The sequence below is a fragment of the Dendropsophus ebraccatus genome, chromosome 1, assembly GCF_027789765.1.
Source record: "Dendropsophus ebraccatus isolate aDenEbr1 chromosome 1, aDenEbr1.pat, whole genome shotgun sequence".
NCBI lineage: Eukaryota > Metazoa > Chordata > Amphibia > Anura > Hylidae > Dendropsophus > Dendropsophus ebraccatus.
In genome coordinates, this window is record NC_091454.1 from 117,574,490 (window position 1) to 117,593,939 (window position 19,450).

General features: G+C 44.7%; 1 protein-coding gene across 1 annotated transcript in view; it reads left to right on the forward strand.

Annotated features, from left to right (window-relative positions):
* The window catches only part of LAMB4 (laminin subunit beta 4), a 94,305-nt gene that overhangs the window by 66,055 nt on the left and 8,800 nt on the right, over positions 1–19,450 (forward strand). Inside the window, exons 30-35 of the mRNA XM_069957688.1 lie at positions 1,983–2,127; positions 3,641–3,706; positions 7,534–7,732; positions 9,458–9,596; positions 11,058–11,234; positions 12,617–12,770. Coding sequence (XP_069813789.1) covers positions 1,983–2,127; positions 3,641–3,706; positions 7,534–7,732; positions 9,458–9,596; positions 11,058–11,234; positions 12,617–12,770 — 880 coding nt within the window. The remainder of the gene's footprint in view (positions 1–1,982; positions 2,128–3,640; positions 3,707–7,533; positions 7,733–9,457; positions 9,597–11,057; positions 11,235–12,616; positions 12,771–19,450) is intronic.

Here is a 19,450-nt window from a genome sequence, read left to right on the forward strand (position 1 = left end):
TAATGATTTCATGGTGTTGGAATAAAGGGAGGGCATTTAACCCCTTCACGTCTGCCATATGGCTATATACATTCCAACTGCCGATGCCGCTTGCAGTTGGAATGTATATATACATTGCTGGCGTGGAGGAGATGTTAATGTGTGCCCTGCTGCTTAAGGCTGGGTTCACACTATGTATATTTGAGGCTGTATTTGGTCCTCATGTCAGGTCCTCATAGCAACCAAAACCAGGAGTGGATTGAAAACACAGAAAGGATCTGTCCACACAATGTTGAAATTGAGTGGATGGCCGCCATATAACAGTAAATAACTGCCATTATTTCAATATAACAGCCGTTGTTCTAAAATAACAGCAAATATTTGCCATTAAATGGCGGCCATCCACTCAATTACAACATTATGTGAACAGATCCTTTCTGCGTTTTCAATCCACTCCTTGTTTTGGTTGCTATACAGCCTCAAATATACAGCCTCAAATATACGTAGTGTGAACATAGCCTTAGTGTGCAATGATGGACACCAGCTGGAGATCTCTTACTAGTTTCCCTGACTACCAGGGGGATCTTACCTATTGCTGCTGTCCGATCAGCTCATAGAGTGTGCTTCAGGGTGCCAATCTTACTGATCAATGCTATGCAATCACATTTGGTATGGTAGCATGCGGAATTGTCCTAGCTATTACAATATTACAATATTGTTTCTGTATGGTGAAAGGATAAAAAAAAGCCATTATTGCATTTTTGCCACATTATATATCATTGATAAATAGAAATAAAAATAAATCCCATCTACACCAATATGGTAAATAAACAGCCCTGTAGGTAGAAAAAGGTAGATGGAGTTCTTTGAAGGCGTGGAGGAATAAATGTAGAGCACTGCTTTAGTGTGACCTGCAAATACGTGCATCAATGGCCTTTGGTTATGAAGGGGTTAACAACTCAAAAAGTAAAGAAGGTATCAGAAAATCCCTGGGTTTGGAGAAAAGAAATTGTTTGGTCTTGAAGTTGGTCTTTGGGATGAAAATAGCAGCTGGACAGAGGGAAAAGAAGCAAAGACTAGAATAACAATGAGGTCTCTGTAGAGCAATTCGGTTATTATAGATCTTACATGAAATAAGAATGTAATGCAAATCAAAGGCTTTGTCTCTTTGAAGATAACCCACATTTATCAACCTGTGAAATAGAAAACGGTGTAAACTGCCCATTGCTCTGGTGAAATGAAAGCTGAGCTGTGATTGGTTGCTGTGGGCATTTACAACTTGTTTTTGCTGTAAGTTGTAAAAAAAAAGTGGAAAAAAAAAAAGAAAAGACGACGGCCTAAAATAAGAGTACCCTTAATGTGTATTGGGAGACATTGAGAGGTTAAAAACCAAGTTATAAAAGATGCCTATGTATGTGTTAGTAAACAACTAAAAGGATCATACCTCTAACATATACCTCCTATAGAAGTTACTGTATAGGCATATAGTAACATCTGTTGCCCACAGACTGCCATTGCAAAATCTATTTTAAAAACTTATAACATGCCATGTATAATAAATACTTCTGTATGGAATAGCACAGCAGACTGCTATTTCACATGGACCTATGGATATGTTTGACTTTGTATAACATAGTGTGAAGAGCTATAGCTGCTCTTTGTCATATATTTAAATAGCTATGTATATGCTGTAGTAACTAGAGATGAGCGAACCGGGTTCGAGTCGATCCGAACCCGAACGTTCGGTATTTGATTAGCGGGGGCTGCTGAACTTGGATAAAGCTCTAAGGTTGTCTGGAAAACAAGGATACAGCCAATGACTATATCCATGATTTCCACATAGCCTTAGGGCTTTATCCAAGTTCAGCAGCCACCGCTAATCAAATACCGAAAGTTCGGGTTCGGATCGACTCGAGCATGCTCGAGGTTCGCTCATCTCTAGTAGTAACATATAAACACAATTTATTCATACAGTTTGTGAAAGAGCTCTATTCTGGTTTCAGATTGAAAACATGAGGCAAATAGCGGAAGACACAAAGTTAAAAGCTTCAAGGCTGAACAAAACGCTAACCAAGGCAATGAGCCGAATAGAAGCCGACAAAAATCGCTCTAAAGAACTTATAAAGAATGTTAAAGATTTTCTGCTAGGTAAGTGTATTTATTTTCACTTAATATACTGTAGGTGACATATAATCAATATGAGTTATTTATTTTATTGCTATGATAATTGGCTTATTTGACCGTATGGTGTATCTTTTTATGAGTATGTCCACTATCAAACATAGATGAACAGTTTACATCTTAGTATATAATATTGAGATAGTGGGTGATAACACTATGTAATTTGTGTTATAATGAGTTACATCACTTTTTATTTACCATTTACGCAGCATTGTATTTCATCAGTACTGCATGTACTGCATCAGTAGAGCATGTCCTGCTTTGTTGTATTGTTTATGTGGTGTTTTTAACAGATACAGTTACCTACACCACAGTATGGTATATCATGCCATGTTCACACAACGTAAGTTGTGTATTAATGACGTCCGTTGTTGCTGATGTGCAACAACGGCCGTGATTAATAATGTACACAACTTGCACTGTTAGATGTATAGTATACACTCCATCTGGGATGGCAAGCGGCCATACAAAAAACTGACATGTCAGATTTGTTCAGCCGCTATTCATTGAATAGTGGCCGAACAAGCCTGACAGGTCACACAATGGAAAGTTCTTTTATTTACTACCATACTGTAGGTTGAAAATTGTGATAGTGATAAGCTACAGATGCGCTTTCTGCCGGTGTGGCCGGGGAATTGATTGTGCTGCATGTCGTGTATGACAGTGACTATTAATAGTTAAGAAGTTTTTTTAAAATATTCGAAAGAAAGATAAAGAAACTTTGGAATTATCATATATAAATATGTACCTAATAAATAATCAATAAAAATATAAATAAAATATAATGTTAGCTACTATACATATGTTATATGTTAAATATGGAAAAGAGAAGAAATCTCTTACCTTTTATGACCTGTTCCCTGTTTATCTGTTCCTGGTTTTGGCTTCAAAAATCTGTCAGATAAATCTCTCTGTCTAAACACACCATTAGTTCTATTTATAATTCCAAGCCTTTCAGTACATGTCAGCTGCTTTATGTCCTGCAGAAAGTGGTGAATTCTTTACAGTCTGACACACTGCTCTCTGCTGGCATCTCTGTCTGTGACAGGACCTGTCCGAAACAGGAGAGGTTTTTAATGGAGATTTGCTACTGCTTTGAACAGTTCCTGTCACAGACAGAGGTGGCAGCAGACTGCAAAGAATACACCACTTCCTGCAGGGCATAAAGAAGCTGATAAGTACTGGAAGGGCTTTAAAATATTTAATGTGATTTACAAATCTGTATTACTTTTTGACATCAATTGATTTTTTTTTTTAATGTTTTCCTTCCGGAGTATTCCTTTAAGTTTTTTCAGAGCTGTGAATATACATCTATATATACACTAGATAATCCTATGATGATCAATTTTACCATGACTATTGACCATGTTAAAGGTATTGTAATTATTGTATGCTTTAGAGTCCGTAAGAAAGGATAAAGAGCAGACATTAAATAATCATAAGCATTTTATAATAATAAGCACTGGTTATTTACCTACAGACAGTATTCCTGTCCATCAATGTCGGAAAAACAGTGGAGGCATCCGCAAGACACCACAGGAATTTGGTAAGAGTTATCTAATACAAAAACTTGCATTGTTGAATAAGTGATTAAAGGAGAAGTCCCATGAAACTCAAAAAATACAGACAGACAGGGAGTGCAGGAAAATAATAAACAATGTAACTTACTTATCCTCATTCCCCATAGCGTCACTGCCAGTGTCCCGTAGCTCTTCTAGCTGCAACGTCATGAACCCGGATGAGTGATTGCTTACTCAGCCAGTAAGTGAGTGGGGTGAGACCAGGGGTGATTCTAGCCTCTCTGCTGCCCGAGGCGAACTATAGAATGACGCCCCCCCCCCCCCGTCAATCCGCCCACATTATAATCCACTACTGCCCCCCCCCCACTGCTGTCCCCAATAAACATAATGTTTGGTCCCTTGCTGCACAGAGGATGTCAGGAGAGGAGGGGGCTGACTTTATAGGAGAGGTCCCAGCAGCACAGAGGATGTCAGGAGAGGAGGGGGCTAATCCTATAGGAGAGGTCCCAGCAGCACAGAGGATGTCAGGAGATGAGGGTGCTAATCCTATAGGAGAGGTCCCAGCAGCACAGAGGATGTCAGGAGAGGAGGGTGCTAATCCTATAGGAGAAGTCCCAGCAGCACAGAGGATGTCAGGAGAGGAGGGTGCTGATCTTTTAGGAGATGGTCCCCCTCTTCCCCCCTTATAGATGGTCCCCCTCTTCCCCCCCTTATAGATGGTCCCCCTCCCCCCCTTATACATGGTCCCCCTCTCCCCCCTCCCTTATAGATGGTCCCCCTCTTCCCTCTCCCCCTCCCTTATAGATGGTCACCCTCCCCCCCTTATACATGGTCCCCCTCTTCCCCCCCCTTATAGACGGTCCCCCTCCCTTATAGATGGTCCCCCCCTTATAGATGGTCCCCCTCTTTCCCCCCTCCCTTATAGATGGCCCCCCCTTATAGATGGTCCCCCTCTTTCCCCCCTCCCTTATAGATGGTCCCCCTCTTTCCCCCCTCCCTTATAGATGGTCCCCTTCCCCCCCCTATAGATGGTCCCCCTCTTCCCTCTCCCCCTCCCTTATAGATGGTCCCCCCCCCTTATAGATCGTCCCCCTCCCTTATAGATGGTCCCCCTCTTTCCCCCCTCCCTTATAGATGGTCCCCTTCCCCCCCTATAGATAGTCCCCCTCTTCCCTCTCCCCCTCCCTTATAGATGGCCCCCCCCTTATAGATGGCCCCCCCTTATAGATGGTCCCCCTCTTTCCCCCCTCCCTTATAGATGGCCCCCCCCTTATAGATGGTCCCTCTCTTTCCCCCCTCCCTTATAGATGGTCCCCTTCCCCCCCTATAGATGGTCCCCCTCTTCCCTCTCCCTTATAGATGGTCCCCCCCCCTTATAGATCGTCCCCCTCCCTTATAGATGGTCCCCCTCTTTCCCCCCTCCCTTATAGATGGTCCCCTTCCCCCCCCTATAGATAGTCCCCCTCTTCCCTCTCCCCCTCCCTTATAGATCGTCCCCCCCCCCTTATAGATGGTCCCCCTCTTTCCCCCCTCCCTTATAGATGGTCCCCTTCTCCCCCCTATAGATAGTCCCCCTCTTCCCTCTCCCCCTCCCTTATAGATGGTTTCCCCTTATATAGATCGTCCCCCTCTTTCCCCCCTCCCTTATAGATCGTCCCCCTCTTTCCGCCCTCCCTTATAGATGGTCCCCCTCTCCCCCCCCCCCCTGCACAGCAGATAAAACAAAAAACAGCACACAACTCACCTGCCCTCCGTTCCCCCGTCGAGCCTCTCTGGTCTTGTCCCGGGTGATGCGCGGCTGCCGGAGGTGTCCCGTCCTGTCCCCGGCAGCGCGCGCATCACAGATCTCCCCATGCGCCTGCGGCTGTGACTTCCGGCGCACGGGGAGCTCTCTGATGCGCGCGCTGCCGGGGACAGGATGGGACACCTCCGGCAGCCGCGCATCACCCGGGGGACTAAAGGCTGCATTCCCACGTTCCGTGATCCTGACGGATCACGGACGTGGAATGCATGTACTGGAGCCCCCCCGCCCCCAGGCAGTATCTGTAATGAGATGCTGGGAGCGGGGGGGACTGTATTCATAAGCGCCGCACTGTAGTATCAGCACGGCGCGGCTGATTTAGTACAGCGCGGCGCTTATGAATACAGTCCAGTACATGGTACAGTCAGTGGCGGATTATAATGTGGGCGGCCACCGAACCGCTCATATTATAATCTGCCACTGAATGCCGCCCCCATGGTGACAGCTAGTGGCGCCGCCTGAGGCAGACGATTCAGGTCGCCTCATGATTGCGGCGCCCCTGGGTGAGACACTGCACCAGTCACTGACTGGGTGGTCAGGCAGTTGCTCAGTCGGGCTGTGACATTGCAACTGGAATAGCCGAGTATGTGATGCACCCGATTTCCAGCAGAAAATGACATCTGGCAGCTGTCAAAGAGACCCAGTAGTGGCACAACAGAGGCAGAAGGACAGGTGAGTTTACTTGTTTATTATTTTCTCGCACCCCCTGCCTGCCTTTAATCGTTTTCTTGGACTTCCTCTTTGAATAGGTATATAGTGGGGGGTTGTTTTGTAATTCTTTATAGCGGTTTTGGTTTAGGGTCTCATAAACACTGCTGTATTATACAGCATTCTATTGGCTCATATTATACCTTCACGAGTCTCCAATTGCTTAGATACTGTGTTAAAGAGGTATCTAGATGGGTTGGTCATGTAATATCGTACCACACAACACATACCCTCAGTGATTATGTGTGCCCCTATATAGGCTTTATGCATGTGATATTTTGACGTGCACAGATCCCAAAGTCATAATACCATGGTTTATTAAAAATTCTTAAACTATATTATAAAAAGAAAAAAAACACACACAAGGGTTTGAACATTCCTATGCCCTCTATGGGGAGGGGTAAGCATATCTCTCTATAAAAAAAAAAAAGGGCTCAACGCCTCTACCCACCAACATCATTTGTTGGTGGAGCCTCAGGAGGCACTTTTTACTGATGGCCGAAGCAGCATGTTCGGCTGAAATAAGTATAGTGATAATTGCCAATTTATGAGTCATCAACTATACGCAGTACAAGTTGATTAAACTTTTTGACCACTTTTGAAACTTTTTTACACCACTCAATTGTCAATGGTCGCACAAAAGATTACTTGAGTGTTCACACAGACGTTTACTTTTATTATTATCAACAGAACATCCCCTGTTAACACAGAGAAATGTGCTGTCAACAAACAGTGTTTTTTGGCTGTATAAACAATGGAACAGTTGCATTTATCAGCTCCATCTCTCAGACTCTTACAGGGCACAATAATTAAGAACAAATATTGATATGAATGTCTGTTCAGCCGTTAAAATCCCCAGGTAAAAGGGCCCTTAAAGTCTTAGGGGGAAATTTATCAAGGGCTTTGTGCCTATTTTTAGGTGAATAATTGGATTTTTTCCCCGTTTTTGGGCTAAGTTCTATTTATGAACCAGTATTCCATGGGCAAATATTTTTGAGATGCAACTATTATTTAATCTTCCTGTTTTGAGTATTCACCCAAAAATACCCACATAATCCAGAATTTGCGCTCAATTTATTATTTGTGACTTTTTAAAAAGTCTGATCAGTCGAAAAGCTAGGCAGTTTCCTGGGACTTCTCTTTTAATATTGGTCAGACATATGTTCAAAACTATCCTGCGATTCATGGATCTGGAGATTTGTATAATGATATCCCCTCCCCCTGGTAAGGTGCCAGGGTTGATTCTAATAGAGGCACGTCACCGGTATATCACCAGCGGGAGGAGATTAATGGAGTAAAAATTGCAACGAAAGTGAATACACACAATGTTATTGTTTTTTTTAGATACTACTGCTACCCCAGAAGAAATAGAGAAAATCGCCAATGAAATTCTTGCTATTAAGCTGCCGGCTGCTCCTTATGATTTAATTAATATGTTAAACAAAATTAAAAAATATTGTGATGATTACAAGCAAAACAAAAAAAACTTACAGAAACAACTAGAAGAAGCAAAGAAACTCACTGCGCAAGCAAAGGATGTTAGGTAAGATGCTGTCAAAATTATGGTTACAGTCTACTTAAGTGGATAGAACATTAAGGCTAGGTTTACACTTAGTAAAATAAATGCTGCAAAAACGATCCAGACTCTATGACATTTTTAAGTCAATTTACTGCCATTTATTTTAGCTGCTGTAAAGCATGTACACCTTGCTGTACTGTCTACATTCACAGTACAGTGGTTCCTCAATTTACAATGACCTCAAGATGCAATATTTTCAACATTCAATGTTCATTTCTGAACCCTCGTAACTTGAGACCAGACTTGAGACCATACAATGCTACAGACAATCAGGATCTGCAGCATTAACTACATGGTCGACTAACAATAGTGGCCATTTTACTGGTAAAAGTGCATGCAGAGATTGGCTGTCTAGTAGTAATTCTTTACAGTATAGTGTGATACTACATGTCCTGTATGGCTCTTTATGAGTTGCTACTTTTGACACCAGTTGAGGGCAACTTTATTTTACTTTTCTGGGACCTAATGTGACCTGTACAGGACCCTGGAAATGCAGTAATTTGCAGTTACCAATACTTCTTTCTAACTGTTGTATGTAAAGACTTGCTTTATCCATATTAGTTATCTCCTAATTTTCCTTAAAATCCTGTGGATAGGGGAAAAGTTAATTTTTCCTGGACACCCTCTTTAATCAGAGCCTTTAAATGGGAATTCCTGCTAACTTAAAATGTGTGTTCACAACAAAAATGAAATATCATTGCTAAGGGTGCCATGCTATCTTAAAGGGGTACTCCAGCGGGGGGGCACTTTTTTGCTGGGACCGGTTCCCGGTTCATCGGGGCGATCCGGTCCCCGTTTCCCGGCTGCTTCCTGGTGTCTGACGCGGGCCCAAGACGATACATCACAGGTCCGCTCAGCCAGTCAGTGAAGGAGGCAAGATCCATTTCAAGTCCGCTCAGATCCCGCCTCTGTCACTGACTGGCTGAGCGGACCTAAGAAGTATTGTCTCCCGAAGTATTGTGACCCGGCGCTGGAACCAGGGAGCTGAGTGGATGTCTTTTCCCTCAGCCACCTCCTCCCCGGTCCCAGCAAAAAAGTGCCCCCTGCTGGAGTACCCCTTTAATATCTTATACACCAAAGATGTCAAATACAGGCCCTGAACGGAAAAAAGCCAGCTTACCCCATCCACCGAGCTTCACAGCACGGGCTCACACTCCAACAGGTGTCCTGAGTAGATGCGGAAAAGAAACGAGTCCAGCTCCCGGCAAGGTGGAATCAAGTGCGTTGTTTATTGTATCTCCGTCACCGTACACACGTGCGGCATGCCCCCAACTGAAGCCTACGCGTTTCGGCTGCTGCACCGCAGCCTTAATCATGGCAAGCCATGATTAAGGCTGCGGTGTAGCAGCCGAAACGCGTAGGCTTCAGTTGGGGGCATGCCGCACGTGTGTACGGTGACGGAGATACAATAAACAACGCACTTGATTCCACCTTGCCGGGAGCTGGACTCGTTTCTTTTCCGCAAATACAGGCCCTCCAGCTATTGTAAAACTACGATTCCCATCATGCTTGGACAACCAAAGCTTTAGCTTTAGCTATCCTGGCATGATGGGAATTGTAGTCTTTTAACAGCTGGAGCGCCTGTATTTGACACCTATGTTATAGACAATTGAGCTAATCATAATCTTATGTGTCTTTACTTCCTTAAGTGTGTGTTTTTGTGTTTTCAAATTTTTTTTTTTTTTTTAGAAAAGCAGTTGAAAATCTTTCAAATGGAGACGAAATTCGAAACAATTTAAAACAAGCTGACAATGCACAGAAGAAAACAAATGATTTACTAAAAAATGTAAATAAGGACATTCAAGATATCAGAAACAAACTTTCTCAGGTATAAGCAAATTATTTCAAAGTTAGGCATTACATTTCAAACCAATTTTAGTAATGCTAACATTTGTAACTAATTACATTCAGAAATATAGTATAAGGGTGCCTTCATATGTACCGTATCCGCAGCGGATTTCACGCTGCAAGTTTCCAGCAAAATCTGCTGCAGATCCTGGTATATTGAAGACCTATGGGGTCACATACCCCCAGCGGAAAATTCTTTCTGCTGCAGATATGCAACCAGGCCCCTTTAACCCCTGGCCGTCCACAGCCCCGGCACGGAGCATACATTACCTGCTCGGTGCCGCAGCTGTATGAAGCTCCTGGCTCCCCTCGCTCCTTATCAGCCAATCAGTGCTGCCGTGCACTGACTGGCTGATGGGGACCGTCGGGGGCTGGGAGCTTCATACAGTAATGTATGCTCTGGGCCGGGTCACATATCAGCAGTGGAAGCGGATTTCGCTGCAAACTCGCAGTGTGAAATCCGCTGCGGATCCGGTACGTGTGAAGGCACCCTTAATCAACATTTAGTATAGATTGACATTAGATGTTTACAATCAGTACTTCATGTATTATAAATTTAGAGTAATTTACTGTGTTTTTTAGAGTATAAGATGCACTTTTTAGGAAGAAAATATCCTGTTAAACAGTGCCTGCATCTAGGGGGCCTCAGTCAATGTGGCCTTATACTGTCAGGTTGCCTTGACTGCTTCTCTTACAATCAGGCTCTGATTCAGCACAGAACCATTCACTTAGAGAACTGTGCAGCTATTCTGTGAGATCAGCGCCGGGCAAAAAAGGAAGCTGGATGCGATATGCGTATGCAGCTGTGCCCCGCAGTAATCCTATAGGTAGTGATACCCCCTGCTGTGCCATCCTGCTCAGCACTCTGGACAATGATACTGTCCATAATATAAGCACGGAGGAGCAGGATGCTCCCTCTGCATCCTTCATGGTCATATATAGACTCAGTGGAGCACATTGAGGGAGGAGTATGGTCACATGCTCCTCTCTGTACAGCCATAATATAGACAGGATCACCATCCAGAGTGCTTTGCTGGATGGCATAGCAGGAGGGCATATCTTCTTATATTAGCACTGCGGGGCACAGTGACAGCAACATAGACTTTTAAATACAGTATTTAGAAAAAAATTACTATAAATTGGTCAGCCCCTTTAACTTGTCTCTGCACATATCATTTAGAAAATGCTTTCCTTTTTTTCCTTATACATGTGTTCATATAGTCTATAAACCAGTACAGGCATAAGCAAACAAGCCAAGGCTGCCTACAAAAACTGATTGCCTTGGTAAAAAAAAAATTCTAATAAAACTCTTTTACTAACTGTAAAAATATAGAACAAAGTACAGTACCTTTCTATACACAAGAGCAAAATAAGCTAATATGATTGTTAACTTCCACTACCATTTTGATGAATTATAACCTATATTTTATGTTTTAACTAGGCTCAAGCTAAAGCAGATAAGGCTGACAGCAAATTACAAGCTATAAAAGATCTGCACTCACGACTTGAGTCAAAAATCGTAGAACTGCAAGAGAAAATGCTAAAAAACAGGATTGCGGCTGATAAAGCACAAAAAGGAGCAAACAATGCATTAAACGAGGCATCGGAAAGTGAAAATGTATGCAACTGTTCTGCATGACCATTTCTGTTAATGTATTCTGATATTTGTTTTTGTTTTTTCCCCCAAATTGGAAGAAATCTATTTAAGGCATTCATTTTTCAGAATAGACAGGACGTCAATCTTTTTTTTTTTTTTTACTGGTACCAATATTTTACGGGTGTATGGCAAAGGGAAACTTCAGCTCACCCTATTGGCAATTGGTGGTCGTAGTATAGTGCAGATCCCCGGGAAACAGGAGCACGTGAAAAAAGTTGCGGGCCGTCACCCGTGTGAATTGTATCAAAAACAGGGGGTATCCACAGCTCCTTAAAATGTATATGCGTTTTTATTGGTACAACTTAAAAAGTAACAAAAAAACATTAAAACCGCGCCTTTTAATGTTTTTTTGTTACTTTTTAAGTTGTACCAATAAAAACGCATATACTTTTTAAGGAGCTGTGGATACCCCCTGTTTTTGATACCAATATTTTACATTGGCCAGAGAAAATACATCTGTGAGGGCACCCATACTTTATTACATGTTCATAGACCTTACCTTCCTGTTATTTAGTTTTAGTAATAACTAATATTTTATAATACACTTATGATCAATAAAGGTCCATTACGGCTGATAATTGTCTTGTGTAATAGAAGACAATGATCAGCCGACATGATCGTTGTCTGTCGTTGTCTTTCAACATGTTGAAAGACAAATTACTAATATAGCAGCGATCTGCTGCCATCGCTCTGTGGAATAGGATCAGCGGTAGTAGACCGCTGCTTTCTTCTATGGGCTGCCCGGATGATCTAGTGATCACCCTGGCAGCTCCCCGTGGCCCCCCGGTAAGACTCTTACCGGGGGGCCACGGGGAGAGTGATCGTTTGCTCCTCTCCATCGCACCGTGTAATAGGGGCTTAAATCATTTGTCCGACAAAATCTTTCTGTTTAGGGCCACATGCACGCAGCCATTTCATGGACTGAACACGTCTCTGATTGGGACTCATTACGTTAAAGGGGAACACAGTTTTTCTATGGGGATTTGCTACTGCTTCGGATAGTTCCTGTTACAGACAGAGGTGGCAGCAGAGAGCACTGTGTCATACTGGAAAGAACACACCACTTCCTCCAGGACATATAGCAGCTGATATGTACGGGAGGAATTGAGATTTTTAAATATACGTAAACTTCAAATCTATATAAATTCCTGGCACCAGTTGATTTGATTATTAATGAATTATTAATTATTAACCATTAATTATCCATATATTGGAAGTAAGGGCTTTAAACAAGATTGTGTTATTATTCAGCTATGCTCCCACAAAGGGATGTGACTTTCTCCTCTTGGTTTCTTTTGTCATATACATTTCAATGTATTTGCATTTTCATTTTGTATTTACAGGATCTAAATAATCTAAAAAAGAAATATGAACTGCTAAAGGAAAAAATGAAGAATCAGGATATCCCTCCTGAGATTTTAGAGAGATTACAAAAGTTGAAGCAAAATGCCGAAAATCTGGTCAAAGCAATCAATGAAAAATTTGAACGTATATCAGGTACTTAATAATACAAGTTATTATGTGTGAACAGGTGAATACAACAGGTGGTAATTTGCAAAAGCAGGTGGTCAATAATAAGCATGTTTTTAAGTTGGACAGAAGTACTCAGTTACAGCTGTTATTCTATAAAGTGTGTACACCAGTGGCGGATTAAATGTACTCTGGGCCCCGGGCTGTCCACCCAACCTGGGCCCCCCCCCCAGTCAATTCGCCCACATTATAATCTGCCACTGCGTCCCCCGTCCCCCCCCCACTGTCCCCCATAAACACTGCCTGCCTCCCCTCCCTGCTGGCCCCAATAAACATAATGTTTGGTCCCCTGCTGCTACCCCCAGTAAGCATTGCCCACCCCACCTCCACTGCCCCCAATAAACATATCACCTCACCTGGTCCCCTGATGTTGCCCCCCCCTAAGGTCACAGCAGCACAGAGGATGTCAGGAGAGGAGGGTGCTGATCTTATAGGAGAGGACCAAGCAGCACAAAGGATGTCAGGAGAGGATGGTGCTAATCCTATAGGAGATAGTCCCCCTTTATAGATGGTCCCCCTCTCCCCCCCCTTATAGATGGTCCCCCTCTCCCCCCCCTTATAGATGGTCCCCCTCTTTCCCCCTTTTAGATGGTCCCCCTCTTTCCCCCTCTATAGATGGTCCCCCTCTTTCCCCCCTTATACATGGTCCCCCTCTTTCCCCCCTTATAGATGGTCCCCCTCTTTCCCCCTCTATACATGGTCCCCCTCTTTCCCCCTTATAGCTGGTCCCCCTCTTTCCCCCTCTATACATGGTCCCCCTCTTTCCCCCCTTATAGAAGGTCCCCCTCTTTCCCCCTCTATACATGGTCCCCCTCTTTCTCCCTTATAGCTGGTCCCCCTCTTTCCCCCTCTATACATGGTCCCCCTCTTTCCCCCCTTATAGATGCCCCCCCTCTTTCCCCCCTTATAGATGGTCCCCCTCTTTCCCCCCTTATAGATGGTCCCCCTCTTCCCCCCTTATAGATGGTCCCCCTCTTTCCCCCTCTATAGATGGTCCCCCTCTTTCCCCCCTTATAGATGGTCCCCCTCTTTCCCCCTTTATAGATGGTCCCCCTCTTCCCCCCTCTATAGATGGTCCCCCTCTTTCCCCCCTTATAGATGGTCCCCCTCTTTCCCCCCTTATAGATGGTCCCCCTCTTTATAGCTGGTCCCCCTCTTTCCCCCTCTATAGATGGTCCCCCTCTTCCCTCTCCCCCCTTATAGCTGGTCCCCCTCTTCCCTCTCCCCCCTTATAGCTGGTCCTCCTTTCCCCCCTTATAGATGGTCCCCCTCTTTCCCCCTCTATAGATGGTCCCCCTCTTTCCCCCCTTATAGATGGTCCCCCTCTTTCCCCCCTTATAGATGGTCCCCCTCTATAGATGGTCCCCCTCTTTCCCCCCTTATAGCTGGTCCTCCTTTCCCCCCTTATAGCTGGTCCCCCTCTTCCCTCTCCCCCCTTATAGCTGATCCCCCTCTTCCCTCTCCCCCCTTATAGCTGGTCCTCCTTTCCCCCCTTATAGATGGTCCCCCTCTTTCCACTCTATAGATGGTCCCCCTCTTTCCCCCTTTATAGATGGTCCCCCTCTTCCCTCTCCCCCCTTATAGATGGTCCCCCTCTTCCCTCTCCCCCCTTATAACTGGTCCTCCTTTCCCCCCTTATAGATGGTCCCCCTCTTTCCCCCTTTATAGATGGTCCCCCTCTTTCCCCCTTTATAGATGGTCCCCCTCTTCCCTCTCCCCCCTTATAGCTGGTCCCCCTCTTCCCTCTCCCCCCTTATAACTGGTCCTCCTTTCCCCCCTTATAGATGGTCCCCCTCTTTCCCCCTTTATAGATGGTCCCCCTCTTTCCCCCCTTATAGCTGGTCCCCCTCTTCCGTCTCCCCCCTTATAGCTGGTCCTCCTCTTCCCTCTCCCCCCTTATAACTGGTCCTCCTTTCCCCCCTTATAGATGGTCCCCCTCTTTCCCCCTTTATAGATGGTCCCCCTCTTTCCCCCTTTATAGATGGTCCCCCTCTTTCCCCCTTTATAGATGGTCCCCCTCTTTCCCCCCTTATAGATGGTCCCCCTCTTTCCCCCCTTATAGATGGTCCCCCTCTTTCCCCCCTTATAACTGGTCCTCCTTTCCCCCCTTATAGATGGTCCCCCTCTTTCCCCCCTTATAGATGGTCCCCCTCTATAGATGGTCCCCCTCTATAGATGGTCCCCCTCTTCCCCCCTTATAGATGGTCCCCCTCTTCCCCCCTTATAGATGGCCCCCCTCTCCCCCTTCCCTTATAGATGGTCCCCCTCTCCCCCCTCCCTTTATAGATAGTCCCCCTCTCCCCCCTCCCTTTATAGATAGTCCCCCTCTCCCCCCTCCCTTATAGATGGTCCCCCTCTTTCCCCCCCTTATAGCTGGTCCTCCTTTCCCCCCTTTATAGATGGTCCCCCTCTCCCCCCTCCCTTTATAGATGGTCCTCCTCTCCCCCCTCCCTTATAGATGGTCCCCCTCTCCCCCCTCCCTTTATAGATGGTCCCCCTCTCCCCCCTCCCTTTATAGATGGCCCCCCTCTCCCCCCTCCCTTTATAGATAGTCCCCTCTCCCCCCTCCCTTATAGATGGTCCCCCTCTCCCCCCTCCCTTATAGATGGTCCCCCTCTCCCCCCTCCCTTTATAGATGGTCCCCCTCTCCCCCCTCCCTTTATAGATGGTCCCCCTCTTTCCCCCCCTTTATAGCTGCCCCCCCTTTCCCCCCCTTTATATCTGGCCCCCCTTTCCCCCCCTTTATAGCTGCCCCCCCTTTATAGCTGGCCCCCCTTTCCCCCCCTTTATAGCTGCCCCCCCTTTCCCCCCCCTTTATAGATGCCCCCCAGTGAGTAAATAACACAAAAATAACAAAATATAACTCACCTACCCTGCGTTCCCCCGTCGATCCTCTCTCCGGCTGCCTCCGTCTGATGCGCGGCTGCCGGGGGTGTCCGGTCCTCTGCCCGGCAGCGCGCGCGTCACACAGCTCCTAGTGCCGCCTGGGCCCTGACTTCCGGTACGTGCGCTCCCAGTACCGGAAGACAGGGCCCCAGGCGGCACTAGGAGCTGTGTGACGCGCGCGCTGCCAGGCAGAGGACCGGACACCCCCGGCAGCCGCGCATCAGACGGAGGCAGCCGGAGACTCTTGTGACCGCAAGCGAAACAATGCTTGCGGTCACAAGAGTGCAGTGGCGAGGGGGCCTCCCGGGCGGCATTATAATGTGGGCGGCAAGGCATGGGCCCCCCCGGAGCCTCGGGCCCCGGGCGGCCGCCCAAACCGCCTACATTATAATCCGCCATTGGTGTACACTGCCAACCAATTTCCCATTGACTTAAATGGAACTTAAATGGGTGTATTTTTCTTTTATGTGTGTGAACATAACAATCATGGCAAACAAAAGGAATGAGAAGCACTGACTAGATAGGGGTTCTCATTATGATTTTGGACATATATTTTTATCTCCATAGTCCTCTTCATTAGCGAGACATAAGCCTTTTTGTTTATATTCAAATGAGGCTCAGGTGTCCACAGGATATACCCAGCAAGGTTAGCCAACCCAAATCCTCTTATTTATTACCTCTATGCTTGCTTGCATACACCTACCTTCCTTTGATTGACAGCCTCAAGGTTTATTCACAGAAGTAGTGAATAAGGTGAGAGGCGGGCTAAAGGTGGTCATATACTTTATAACTGTCAGCTGAACTTTCATTTGGCCGACAGCTCTCCCAGCCTCTACATGTACAAGAACATTCAGCACAGACAAACATTTATGTAAGCACAGCCAAGCAGCTATGGCGCTGGCTTATCTCTCCAGAACAATAGGGTCAGGCTGCAAAAAATCCAACATGCCAAGCCCTTCTCTCCACCGACATCATGTGTTGGCAGAGAGTCAGGAGGCCGCCATATACTTTAGACAGTCCGCTAAACCTAGGTTCAGCTTACTTTAGTCTAGGGCTCATCAGCAGCTTTACTTTACGCTCTTGCCATTGTGGGAAATGCCCTGTGGGCAATTGAGCCTCATTTACAAATTCATAAAAAGGCTTAAACCTTGGTGCTAGAATAAAACAATGGCGGGTGGAGGGAGGAAGTATACTCAGATTTCTGATAGGAAGCATTATCTATTGACTGGCCTATTTTTAACCTTGCTTAACTGCTGACATGTCCACTTTAAATGACCACTTGTCATCTCATCTGAGATATTCTAATATGTCAAGACTAGAATTTATTAACTAAATAATATTAACCTCTTCAAAACAAAGCCCTTTGATGCACACAAGTCCGGGTCAAATTAATGCAATGTTCCTCCCCGCCTTCTAAGAGCCATAGCGCTTTTATTTTTCCACCTACAGGGCTGGTTGGGGTGTAATTTTTTGCGCCATGATCTCTAGTTTTTATAGATATCACATTGGTGTAACAGAAATTTTTTGATTGCCTTTTATGAATTTTTTTTGTGATATATAATTTAATAAAATCAGCAATCCCGGTGCGTTTTTTGTTTTTTCCGTTTACGCCGTTCACAGTGCGGGAACAATAATGTTATATTTTAATAGATCGGACAAATCCACACACTACGATATGTAATATGTTTATTTATTTATATTTTTATTTTTATAATGGGCAAGGGGGTCTTTTATACTTTTATTGGGAGGTGGTTTATAAGGGATTTTACTCTTTTTTTTTTTTTTTTTTTACATTTTTATTTACTGTAAAAAATGCAATCATTAGATTGCATGTACTGGTCTATGCTATGCCATAGCATAGCATAGATCAGTGTTATCGGTGACTACATGGATCGCCGAACCGACAGGACGGAGGTAAGGAGCTTACCCGCACCTTTCGGAACATGCGATCGGACCCCCGCAGCCATGCTTGATCTGTCACTGAGCCACTTAAACGGCGTGATCGATGTAGATTGCGGCGTTTAAGGGGTTAATGAGATTCGGCTGCGGCCCTGGACTCAGTGATGTGAGCGGCAGCGCTCTCTCTGCAGCGCTCCTGCTCACATCAAGAACCCTGTCAGTCAGGAACGTATATATTCATTCCTACTGCACAAGGTATGTCCAGTAGAACGTATATATACATGTTACTGATGTGAAGGGGTTAATATATCCCTTATAAAAACATAATAGATTCCTAAAGATAGTAATACACATGCTATAGAGCTAAACCACAACCCTTAAAGTGTCACTGTCATCATAACTTTCAAAATCTAAATCAACAGTAGATGTGATATAAAGCAAGTTTGCAATTTACATTCATTATTGTATTTGTTGTTATCATGCCGTACTACGAAGCTGAACTTACCAGAAATCCGTGTCCAGTCTCCTGAAGGCAGATTTTTAGACTTGTGCTGATTGAAAAAAACAGACTAAACACAGGAAGTCTGACCAGTACAGAGAGTCACAGTTCAATGTGTACATCAATTGTATGACTTCTCTCTGTGAGCACTCAGATGGCCTGGAAAACATGGGACTTCCTCTGTGTTTAGAGACTCTTTGAAAAATATTGTCAAAACACAGGAAGTGCCATGTTTTCTATGATAACTAAAAAAAAATAATGAATGTAAATTGCAAACTTGCTTCATATCACCTGTACTGATGATTTAGATTTTGAAAGTTATAACGACAGCAACACTTTAAAGCCCCTATTACACGGGGATCAAACAAAAAGAACAAGGTACTACTCAAATAAATGGATAACTAATACGGGGTGCTCTACCCAGCATAGCATAAACAATGAATATAACACGAAAAAACAGAAGAAAAGCTACGCTACAAATAAAGGGCTTATGAAGAGTTAATGATAAATGTGAACTAATAAACTATGTCCTTAAAACATAAACAATATAGCGGAGCAAATGAGCATTGCCAGCTCCTCCTTCCTCGCTCGCTGCTGCCACTAGGACATGTGGTGCCTGCGAGCGGGTGAGTACAGGGGGGGGGGGGGGGCGCTAGGAGCTGCGGAAGGGGCTGCCCCGGTGAACGCTAGATTATTCGGGCAGCCAATAGCAGATAGCAGTGGTCTGTTGCCGCCTCCCCCAATTCCGCAGAGCAATGGCAGCAGATCGTTGCTATTTTATCCGTTTCTCTTTAAACATCTTGAAAGACAAATGACTGCAACAATCAGCCGACATCGTTCATGTCGGCTGATTGTTGTCTTCCATTACGCCCGATAATCCTTTTGTGTAATAGGGCCTTAAGGTGGCCATACACCCTTAATAACTGAAGGCCAAACCATTGTTCAGCTGTCAGTTATCTCTCCCGTCTTTTCTTCATCCTCCCCATACACAGGAACGTTCAGCATGGCCGTGCATTCATGTGTTCCCTATAGAGAGAAATAAGCAACAGCCAGCGAGCAGTGGGTTTGGCTGACAAAAGTATAGTGTATGGGACCTTTACACTGGGGAATTACCATAAAATAATGTAGGATGTGTCTGGTGGTGAATGAATGAGACTACAATATTCAGTAAAATAGACTGATTATCTCAAGTACATGCAGACATCTGTTCCTCATAGCGTCTACACATATTTTGTTTTAAACCAGTTTCCCATGACTAAATATGTGTAACTTAGAGATTTCATTTTACAAGAATTTGAGGCTCACAAGAGGGGGCATGTTTTACAGTCTTATCTTTATTCTTACCCTCCTGTTGTTCATTTTT